General features: G+C 36.5%; 1 protein-coding gene across 2 annotated transcripts in view; it reads left to right on the top strand.

Moving 5' to 3' along the window:
- Positions 1–10,663, top strand: part of LOC107744820 (tensin-1-like) — a 267,547-nt gene extending 256,884 nt beyond the window's left edge. For both annotated transcript variants that reach the window (XM_016558643.1, XM_016558642.1), the window contains 9 exons: positions 352–480; positions 979–1,074; positions 3,280–3,357; positions 4,074–4,145; positions 4,633–4,659; positions 5,873–6,041; positions 6,146–6,214; positions 7,050–7,079; positions 10,150–10,663. In XM_016558643.1, the coding sequence (XP_016414129.1) occupies positions 352–480; positions 979–1,074; positions 3,280–3,357; positions 4,074–4,145; positions 4,633–4,659; positions 5,873–6,041; positions 6,146–6,214; positions 7,050–7,079; positions 10,150–10,291 (812 nt within the window). In that variant the 3' untranslated portion in view covers positions 10,292–10,663. The remainder of the gene's footprint in view (positions 1–351; positions 481–978; positions 1,075–3,279; positions 3,358–4,073; positions 4,146–4,632; positions 4,660–5,872; positions 6,042–6,145; positions 6,215–7,049; positions 7,080–10,149) is intronic.
- The last annotated feature ends 867 nt before the right edge of the window (positions 10,664–11,530 follow it).

The following is an 11,530-nucleotide window of genomic DNA, read 5'->3' as shown; positions in this document are numbered from 1 at the left end:
CAAACATTATAATAAAGTGTGCGTGTGTGTGTATACAGTATATTTATATATATATATATATATATAGATGATCAAAAGAGTGCATATTTTGAGAAGGCTTAAATGTGCAGTGTTATGGATAGAATCTTTATATTTTTTATAGTTATTATTAGTATTATTATTATTATTTTTGGTTGCACAATAAACAGAACCTGGGATGCCACACATTTTGGACTTTTATAACTTATCCGCATCATCAACAAAAAATGAATTTTTGGGGGGATTGATTATATTTATTTTAATTTTATAAGACTGAAGCTGCCATTATGCTACATATAAACTGGCTTTGTGATTTTCTCCTCCTCTCTCTAGCGATCAACATGCTGAAGGATCAAGAGCCTGGAGCCTTTGTCATTCGGGACAGTCATTCATTCAGAGGGGCCTACGGCTTGGCCATGAAAGTTGTCTCTCCACCTCCGACCCTGCAACCTACAAAGAAAGGTATTTCATGTGCCTCCTCCAGGCATGCGGCTAAATGCAGATAATCATTTGCCAGATGAATTCCAGACAGGAGATCTGACCCCGCCTGGATCATAATCCGGTTGTGTCCGCAGCAGACAAACACAAACACAAACACAAGCACACACACACACACACACACACACATGTAGATTTGCTTCATGTCCATTTAATAAATTAATTCTTTTTTTTTAATTTTAATTAAAATTCATTATTTAAATTAAATGAATGGACATGAAATATTGTTTTTAAGATTGAGAAACACCAATTCAGTCAATTGTGTACAAATATTTGAATAAATATTGCATTTCAAATATGAATAAATACGGTAATTTAAGTAAATTTACAGATATCAACAGGGGGTTTCACTTAGAATTAAATAATGTAATTTAGAGTCTGCTCTACAAATTATACTATTATTGGTTGTTTTATTATGCTGTGTTACTTTATTTTTTAATTTTTATTCCATAATTATTTCAGCTGGAGACGTCACTAATGAGTTGGTGAGACATTTCCTGATTGAGACGAGTCCGAAAGGCGTGAGACTGAAGGGCTGTCCTAATGAGCCATACTTTGGTAAATCAAACTGTTTAAATTTGTTTAATTTTAAATTAAAATCTCCTGACCTGTGTTTAGTATTAGCATGTTGAAAACATATTCAAATAGTCATTTTTAATTAGATTGAACCACGTTGGATGAATTTTTCACTTTTCTCCACAGGATTTTTGCCTACATAGCCTCATTGCTCCTCATAGCTTGCGAACACTGACACGAGAATGATTTGTCGAATGTTCACTAATGTGAAAGCCCAATCTGTCAAGCTTGTAGAACAAATGCTTGTGTGGTTTTTGCTCTTCAATACAAGTTAGCAATCCTTCCCTTTAAATCAAGCTGTCCGTGTAGCTTCCAGAAATCTGTAGAACATATGTAGTCCAAACGACAGCGTGGAAGCAGCTGACATTATTAAGTACAGCTTAAAGACGGCCCCTCTCTAATTTACTGTCTGCTGACCACATTACACGGAGGCCTGCACTGTTCAATGGACAGTGCTGCATGTCTTCTCCAATATGCCTCGTTCCACATCAAATAAGGAGGCATAAAAATTCAGGGCTGGGCAGCTTGCATAAAAGCTCAAACATCCCCGTTACGGTAACCATTGCATAAGCGTGTGTTTATTACGAAAAGCAGAACAGACAAAGGACAACTCTGATTTGTGGGAATGAAAGCAGGTGTGGGTGAAATTTGGCAGGATTCTGGTGTTGTCGGGAATAATACTCATGTTAATAAACGTACAGAAGTACCTAAGCTCCACTCCTCCCGCTGAATCTCTGCCAGGACGCCCACTGCTCACAGGATCAGTTCACCCAAAAAATTTTATCATCTTCATATCATTCCAAACCCGTATGCTGTTCATTTTTCCTGTAAATACTAAAGGTGGATTTCTGTAGAATCTTCAAGCTACTTTTCATGCAGTACACAATGACCATGGCCATCAAAAGGACCAAAAGCTCCATAAACATATCATAGAAGTTGCCTTCTGAAGTCATATGATAGCTTAATGTGATGAAAAGATCAAAATTGTGGTTATTTTCCACTGAAAATACTTTACTCTTTGTTTTACATAAAACTATCATATGTGACCCTGGACCACAAAACCAGCCATAAGCGTAAATTTTTCGAAATGGAGATTTATACATCATCTGAAATCTGAATAAATAAGTTTTCCATTGATGTATGGTTTGTTGGGATAGGGCAATATATGACCGAGATACAACTATTTGAAAATCTGGAATCTGAGGGTGCAAAAAAAATCTAAATATTGAGAAAATCGCCTTTAAAGTTGTCCAAATGAAGTTCTTAGCAATGCATATATTACTAATCAAAAATTAAGTTTGAATATATTTACAGTAGGAAATTTACAAAATATCTTCAAGAAACATGATCTTTACATAATATCTTAATGATTTTTGGCATAAAAGAAAAATCAATAATTTTGACCCATACAATGTATTTTTGGCTATTGCTACAAATATACCCCAGCGACTTAAGACTGCTTTTGTGCTCCAGGGTCACATATGGGTTCAGAAGGCACAAATGCATTATAATACACCAGTCATACTGACTACTTTTGTGATACGTTGTTTATTTTATTTTATTTTTTATTTTTTTGGAGCTTGACAGCATCTGTCATTGTTTAATTCCAAATATAAAAAAAAAAAAGAATGGACAATTCACTTTTTGTGCTCCAATTAAAGAAGAAAGTCAGGTTTGGAACAACATAAAGGTGAGCAGCTGTTTAGTAGTGAACGATTCCTGTAAAGGGGCCTTAAGTAAACTGTCTTCATTTCCTGTTAGTGTTGATAAAATCTGATTGCTGAAGGAGGAGAGTTTAAAAGCTGATAATAACTTTTAAAATTGGCAACAAGGACTCCTTTCCACCATTAACCTGGATATTTTGCTTCCGCAGTTCCGCTGTTTCTCACGAGCAGTAGGAAACATTCTGCCCTAACAAAGTCTCTCCAGAGTTTGTTTTTCCTAATATAGTCAAATATTTAGTTTAATAAATTAAGACTCTGTGGGGGTTGAAGCAAGTGCCGATATGACTGTCCCTCCAATCGTCCAACTTTCACTGACACAACTGGTCAACAACATGGATTTATGGATTGTCAATGCCGGGCATCAAATTTTGACCGCTTCAGGGGGTTGTAATGTAGAGCATGCCCTCCTCTGATTTCCACTCGTAAATCTGACCCCAATTTTGTTTTCATCTTCTGTGTTCAGGCTGCCTGTCTGCACTGGTCTACCAGCACTCCATCACTCCTCTGGCTCTACCCTGCAAACTAGTCATACCAACCAGAGGTGAGACGTCATATCACTTTCTCTACACATACAGTGGGGTCCAAACGTCTGAGACTACATTGAAAACCACTTTTTTTTTTTTTTTAAATGGAAAACAATTTAAAAAAATTTATTAGGTCATTTTTATTTTTTATATATATTTTTAAGTAAATAAGTAAAATACAAATGGACTTTTTCACACTACGTCTGCATGTTGGTATTTTCATCCAATTTAGCAATCTGCATAAAATTACAAGGATGGAAACCTAGGCATCTGAACTCTTTTGTTCAAACCAGAAGGAGGAGAATGAGCAAAATGTAATATATAGAAATACAAACGTAAAGCCAGATGCATACTTCACATATTTTCACAGTGACTTTTATGTGTGTTTGTGTACGTACTGTACATGCCCACTTATCATGACCTTACTTAGCTGCGCTCTCTGTCATGATGATGTATGTCCTGTTTGCCCGGTGTGAATAATTGTGAGCGTTTTCCAAGGTCTGCATGTTCAGCTGGCCTCCGTCCTCAGCCAACTGCTATATGCCATCTAGGTGTCAGGGGGCATGAAACCACACACCTTTATGTGTGCCTCTCTGCCTGCTCAAACACTGTGTGACACCATGTTAGCCAGGAGCTTTGATTCCTAGCATAGCACCAATTCTCGCAGCACTATGACAGGTTAAACGGACAGGATGTGTTGAGTCTAAACTTTGACCCGTTGTGATTTTTACAGATCCTCTGGAGGAGTCGCCTGAGATCGCAACACCAACTAACCCGGCGGCAGAGATGCTCAAACAGGGTGCAGGTGAGAATATTTACATCAGTGATTATTGGTATATCACAATCACTTATTTGTATCTTTTTATTCATCTAACGTTTAAATTCATAAAATGCAATGCTCCAGCTTCAAATTAAGAAAACAACAGAAAACGGTTACCACAGAAAACAACCTTTCAACTTTCAGTGTTTTAAAAAGGCAATAATCACAGTTACAGTAAGGCGCTTACACAAGAAGTACAAGGGCCAGACAATAAACATTAAAACACACATTTAACAAAAATGTGAGCTGCACTTTTTTGTTTTTAAACTAATTCAAGTAAATCTATCTATTTATGTTAATCGTAGATCTCTGTTATGCTCTTTAGATACATTTTAATGAGGGTTTTATTCCATTAGTCCAAGTGTTAATGCAGTCACACTAGCTCTGTTACTTGTTTATGATCTGATATCAACTCTGAACCAACTGCCATGTTCTTCCCCACCCTGGTGTCACTCCTGTGGAAATGATTTAGGGCAGAAGAGTCCAGCTGACTCCCATGGTAAACCCAGTGATGCTCTGCGTATTTTATTCATTTATCTGTCGTTGTGTTTAACCTGACTTTGACCGCCGTGTCTAGAGAGAGAACCGCACTCCTCTTTTACTACTGTCTGTGCATGTGATGGTCCAGACCTCCAGAAGCACCTTCACCTGTCTGCTAAAAACTGTTCGGCTGCTCTGTTTTCAGCTTTTTGTCAAGGCCTCGATTGTATTTCAAGAACACCTTTCTAAATGGATATGGCATGTTCTTTCATGACTGATGTTAGATTACGATGCATGGATCTACTGATAGATGATGCCAGTGGTTCTCAATTTCTTTTCAGCGCCACCTTTGAGACAACAAAAGTTTTGAGACCTCCTAATCATTCATGCTAATCAGTTGTTGCCATATTTTAGTAAAGTACATACTACTGTTGAATTGTAGATAGTTATAAAAAAAATAAATAAAAAAAAACATTACCTGCATTTATTCTCTATAGACTAAGATATGTCTGTAATAATAAAAAAGCGGGAAAATGCATGCAAAAATACAGAGAATATTTCAAAGATGTATTTTGTAAATAAATAAATAAAAAATTAATACGTATTTGCAGGAGCAATGTTGAAGGGTAGTTTAACCGAAAATAATATTAAGCAAAAATAATAATAAATAATAAGTAGAATGCATTTAAGAATAATAATAATAATCTGCACACAAACATTACTGTGTGCAACAAGCATTCTTTGTGTGCATTACTGTTGTTACCGTTACCTGAAACGATTACAAATATTTCCTTTATTGAAAAAAAGCTTAAATAAAATAAAATATTCTGAAATATTAGATGAAAGACTTATGACAAATTAAACTAACTAAAAATTATAAATTTAGTAAAAAATTAAACTAAAATTAAAATGAAAATGGAAAATATATATAAAAAAGGTAAATAGCATATATTTAGTATAAATAATACTGAAATAACCCTGGTGATTCATCAGTGCAGCATGAATGATATTTTAGCATTTTAGGCTGATACCTCCAACCCACACTTTGAGAACCACTGGATTATGCATATGCAGAATATACTAATGATATGCGTGTGTTTGATGAAATCACAGTATGTATGAAGATCAGAGTTTATTAAGGCACATATGCATTGCGTAATGCAGCTGTAATTTAATTCTCTGCAGATACCAGCATGGTTATTGATCTATGCATGTTTTCTTGTCTTTCCCAGCATGCAATGTCCTGTACATAAACTCTGTGGATATGGAGTCTCTGACTGGGCCTCAGGCCATTGCCAAGGCCATCTCAGAAACCATGGCAACCAGTCCCTCACCTTCAGCCACCATTGTTCACTTCAAGGTGTCGGCGCAAGGCATCACGCTCACTGACAGCCAGAGAAAGTGAGTTTCTTTCTTTCTTTCTTTCTTACTGTTTAAATCTTAATGTTTTCAAGAGCTACATCTGAACATGTTTTAAAAGCACATACCTGTCATTCCTTCAACAGGCTTTTCTTCAGACGCCATTATCCCATCAGCACGGTCACGTTCTGCGACATTGATCCGCAGGAGAGGAAGTAAGCAAACCCTGAAACATTAGCATTAACTTTAGCCACAGCAGTCAATGGCCCAACATTTATATATTGATCAGTGGATCTGGTGACAGGATCAGAATTATATTTGTGCTTGTCAGGCCGTATTGCTGTTAATGTTGTGCAATATCACAATTCAAGGCTTTTTCAAAGCTTTAACCTCAAGTTTTAAGATTCAAGGTTCTTTATTTGTCACATTATATACATTTTTTTTTGTTAGTTTCTCGTCCCACAGTGCAACAAACATAACCAACAAGGAATTATAGACATAAACACGCATAATAAAAGACAGTATATAATAAATAAAATAAACTCTTGAGAAATATGTGAAAAAAAAAAAATTTAAATGAATATAGAATGTAGTAGGAAAAAGAATAGTTCTAATTTTCACTTAGAAATTTCTGGCAAATTTCACAATGAATTACAAAGAAACCGCAAGTAACACATTAAATTAAACACAAAACGTTGAAGTAGAAAGACCAAAATAGTATTTTACTGTAAAATCTGTTTTATTTACAACCTAATTTTTTTTTACAGTGCTGTTACGTGTTCTTCAGGAAATTTCAATGTATATTTTTTGAGTTATTATTGATTTGTCTTTATTCAAATAATTGATCAGAACTCACGTTTTTAGTATTGTGTTTAATGTTTTTAATTATCTCTTGCAAAGCATCTGTGTGCTCCTTGAAAAGTGATTATCATTTATTTATTTTTTTAATTTTATTGATATTTTTAGTTATTAGTTTTTTTTATATTTTTTGCGTTAATGCTGTAGTTGCTCAAAGTTAAACATCCATAATCTGTTTCAATGTCGTTCCAGGTGGAGCAAACCAGAGGGTGGCACTGCGAAGTAAGTTTTGATAACAGTGAACTTGATCTTTTGCAGCTTAGCAGATGCTGTTATCTGAAAGCAGTTTAGATACGCATCAGTCCCAAGAGCTGCTCCCCCTTCCCGGTGCATCATGGGATAGAGTGCCTGTGCTCAGGGCTATCGTGATGAATGAGCAGGATTGTGATCTCAGCTAACGGCACAGAACATGACGCTAACCTGCTAACCCTGACACACGTGTGTCATGGTTTACGCTCTGAGGACACACAATACATACATGAAGGATAAATGCTTCTCAGATGCTTCATCATTCTCATAAATTGTCATTTACTCACCCAAGTTGTTCCAAACTGGTATGAGCTTCCTTCTTCTGTTGAACACAAAAGAAGATATTTTGAAGAATGCTGGTAACCGAACAGTTGCTGGTAGCCATTGACTTCAATAGTATTTTTTTCCCTATGGAAGTCAATGGATACTGTTAACTGTTTGGTTACCAACATTCTTCTTCTTCTTCTTCTTCTTCAAAAAAGGTATTCATCAGAATAAATAAATTCATACAGGTTTGGAACAACTTGAGGGTGAGAAAAATATTTTTTTTTGTGAACTATCTTTTTAAAGAGACAAAAAAAGAGCCTGTTTCATTCTAAAAATCATAGAGATGATTTCTGGCCCAAAATAAAAAGTATGATATGATCCTCTCCCAGCCAATCTGATCCGATCTCTTTACTAAGCACTTGAGTTTTCACGCACATGACACTTTACACTCCCGGAGCAATGAGGCATGTGACAGCCCTCACGGCTCGATCTGGGCCGCTTTTGAAAGAGATGGGGCTGGAACTGTGCTGTTGATGCAGTGTTCGGATATGTTACAGAGGAGGAACAGATCATTGGACTGGGCTGAGGATGAAAGCACATGATGTTATAGGCATTCAGGATGAACGTGACTTCTGCTGTTGTGGTTCAGGAGAAGCTCAGGTTTAATATCATAACAGAATGAAGAATGCTGCTGGGTTTATATGTTCAGATCATGTGAGGGCAGAGCAGGGTTGTGTATTTAACATCTGATGCCAGCATGAGTGCCAGAGCTCACATGTACAATACAACTATAAGAATGGAAAGGGTAGTTTTGTTAAGAACATGTTCAGGTCAGAAAAAAAAAGACGAGAAATTATATATTTTTTTTAAATAAAGAAGGCTGTTTTAGGAATATTACGATTATTTTATTTTATTTATTTTTTGCATTGTGACATTATTTTCATGACAATTAAGCACATGCAGGACAATTCTTATTACTATACAGGTTTTACAGGTTGTGGAAAGCCTGGAAATGTCAGTCCAAGTGTCCAAGTTTGGTCCAGTTCCATAAATATGAAAAATTACGGAAATTATATATATGTACAGGTGCATCTCAATAAATTAGAATGTCGTGGAAAAGTTCATTTATTTCAGTAATTCAACTCAAATTGTGAAACTCGTGTATTAAATAAATTAAATGCACACAGACTGAAGTAGTTTAAGTCTTTGGTTCTTTTAATTGTGATGATTTTGGCTCACATTTAACAAAAACCCACCAATTCACTATCTCAACAAATTAGAATATGGTGACATGCCAATCAGCTAATCAACTCAAAACACCTGCAAAGGTTTCCTGAGCCTTCAAAATGGTCTCTCAGTTTGGTTCACTAGGCTACACAATCATGGGGAAGACTGCTGATCTGACAGTTGTCCAGAAGACAATCATTGACACCCTTCACAAGGAGGGTAAGCCACAAACATTCATTGCCAAAGAAGGAAACCATTTGGAAACCAAGGTCCTAGAGTCTGGAGGAAGGGTGGAGAAGCTCATAGCCCAAGTTGCTTGAAGTCCAGTGTTAAGTTTCCACAGTCTGTGATGATTTGGGGTGCAATGTCATCTGCTGGTGTTGGTCCATTGTGTTTTTTGAAAACCAACGTCACTGCACCCGTTTACCAATAAATTTTGGAGCACTTCATGCTTCCTTCTGCTGACCAGCTTTTTGAAGATGCTGATTTCATTTTCCAGCAGGATTTGGCACCTGCCCACACTGCCAAAAGCACCAAAAGTTGGTTAAATGACCATGGTGTTGGTGTGCTTGACTGGCCAGCAAACTCACCAGACACGAACCCCATAGAGAATTTATGAGAGGAAAATGAGAAACAAGAGACCAAAAAATGCAGATGAGCTGAAGGCCACTGTCAAAGAAACCCGGGCTTCCATACCACCTCAGCAGTGCCACAAACTGATCACCTCCATGCCACGCCGAATTGAGGCAGTAATTAAAGCAAAAGGAGCCCCTACCAAGTATTGAGTACATGTACAGTAAATGAACATACTTTCCAGAAGGCCAACAATTCACTAAAAATGTTTTTTTTATTGGTCTTATGAAGTATTCTAATTAGTTTTTTGTTAAATGTGAGTCAAAATCATCACAATTAAAAGAACCAAAGACTTAAACTACTTCAGTCTGTGTGCATTGAATTTATTTAATACACGAGTTTCACAATTTGAGTTGAATTACTGAAATAAATGTGAACTTTTTTCACGACATTCTAATTTATTGAGATGCACCTGTATGCATATGTGACTCTGAACCACAAAACCAGTCATAAGGGTCAATTTTTCCAAATTGAGATTTATACGTAATCTGAACGCTGAATAAATAAACTTTCCATTGATGTATGGTTTGTTAGGATATGACAATATTTGACAGAGATACACACATATATATATATATATATATATATATATATAAAACATATTTAAAATTATACTTCCTTTATGTTGATTGTACAAGTTTTAATGTTAAGTGTGTTTAGTCACAGAAATCTGTATGAATATTTAGTTACATTCTAGATACTTTTTTATTTCTTTCAATTCTGGGGTGGAATGTGACCTGGACATGTTTTGTAAGATTCATCCAAATACTGTTGTGAATCTCTCTAACAAGTTTCAAGTCTTCACTAGCTCCTGATCTTGCAGACAGAATGCAAGAACGCGTTCTGTGTGAACTGTCCTTAATACATACAGTGTATTATTATAATACATAAATTACGATTTTTTTCTTCTTCACAGGTTCTTTGGCTTTGTGGCCAGAAAGCAAGGCAGCACGACAGACAATGTCAGTCACCTGTTTGCCGAGATGGATCCCGATCAACCGGCCACGGCCATCGTCAACTTCGTCTCTAAAGTGATGATCAACTCTCAGAAGCGGTGAACTCTTCACGCAGCGCTGCTTTCTGGAGGACTTTCATCTTGTTCTGTTTGAATGCTTTTTAAGTTTCTGTTTTTCGTTCTGTATGTTTGGGTGAGAGGCTGTGTGTATGTGTGAGGAAGGGTTATTTGGACGGCAGTGAGGAAGAGGGACAGAGGAAGTGCAGTGTGAGCGTAGAGGAGTGAAGTACAGAGGGGAGGTGATCTTCATCTCACTCGGAGTGGACGTGGAAATGATGTCGGTGATTTTGTTGCTCTTTTTTTAAGAAAAAAAGGAAAAGAAAAAGTAAAAAAAAAAGGTTGTTCAGGAGGCTGAAATGTGGGGCTGATGTACCAAAGATAAGAGAGCAGTCAGGACAAACCAATCATTATTCAAGCGTCCTTGTATATCTTGGTAAACCACGGCTGCTTCGTTAAAACTGTACATATGAACTGAAGCATCACCTCTTTTCCTTCTGAAAGCGGCTCCTGTTTCTCACGCTACAAGTGCAAGACCTTTTCATAAGCCAACTTAAGAGTCCACTCTGGATAAACTCAAAACCTTGTGGGGATTTTAAAGGTCCCTTGCACGTAACAGATCTGGCAGAAGATATAAGTAAGGGTTAGATATTCCCATCCTCAAAGATGCTCTTCTCAGAGAAAATGGGATGCTGGAGTTGTTGTTTCAGTAATTCAGCGTCTCCATTCACCTCTGCTCCATAAATATCCAGCAGTTTCCATTTGGAAAGTCTTCATTTTTAGATATCATCTCAGGAAAGTGCAATACAATGGCATTTGAAGTCAGATTGAGAGGTGACGAGCAAGGAAAAAATAATGGCGACATTATACCAAAAAAAAGTTTAAAAGTGAACATTTATCTTCATCTGGGTGCAGCTGTTTGCATAATGTCATAGATTTCAAGTCACATTTATTTCCTAGCGCTTTATACAATACAGATTGTTTCAAAGCAGCTGCACAGTAATAAAACAGGAAATTCCAGTAAATTTGCAAAATTAATTAATTATGGAAGAACTTCAGTTTCAGCTGTAAAGCAACATTACAGAAGAAAATAGTGTCATTCAGCTCAGTTTAGTTCAATATTGGTTCAATTCAGTTCACTAACAACAGTGTCAATGTTGAAAAGTTCATCAGTATTTAAAATGAATTCAAAGGCAGCTCTAGAGAAGACAATAGTGTTGTTAACCAGCTCGATTCAGATTAAAGGGTTAGTTCACCCAAAAATGAAAATTCGGGTTTCGAACAA

The sequence above is a fragment of the Sinocyclocheilus rhinocerous genome, unplaced genomic scaffold (genome assembly GCF_001515625.1).
Source record: "Sinocyclocheilus rhinocerous isolate Xijiao unplaced genomic scaffold, SAMN03320098_v1.1 scaffold528, whole genome shotgun sequence".
NCBI lineage: Eukaryota > Metazoa > Chordata > Actinopteri > Cypriniformes > Cyprinidae > Sinocyclocheilus > Sinocyclocheilus rhinocerous.
This window is presented reverse-complemented; position numbering and strand designations above follow the sequence as displayed.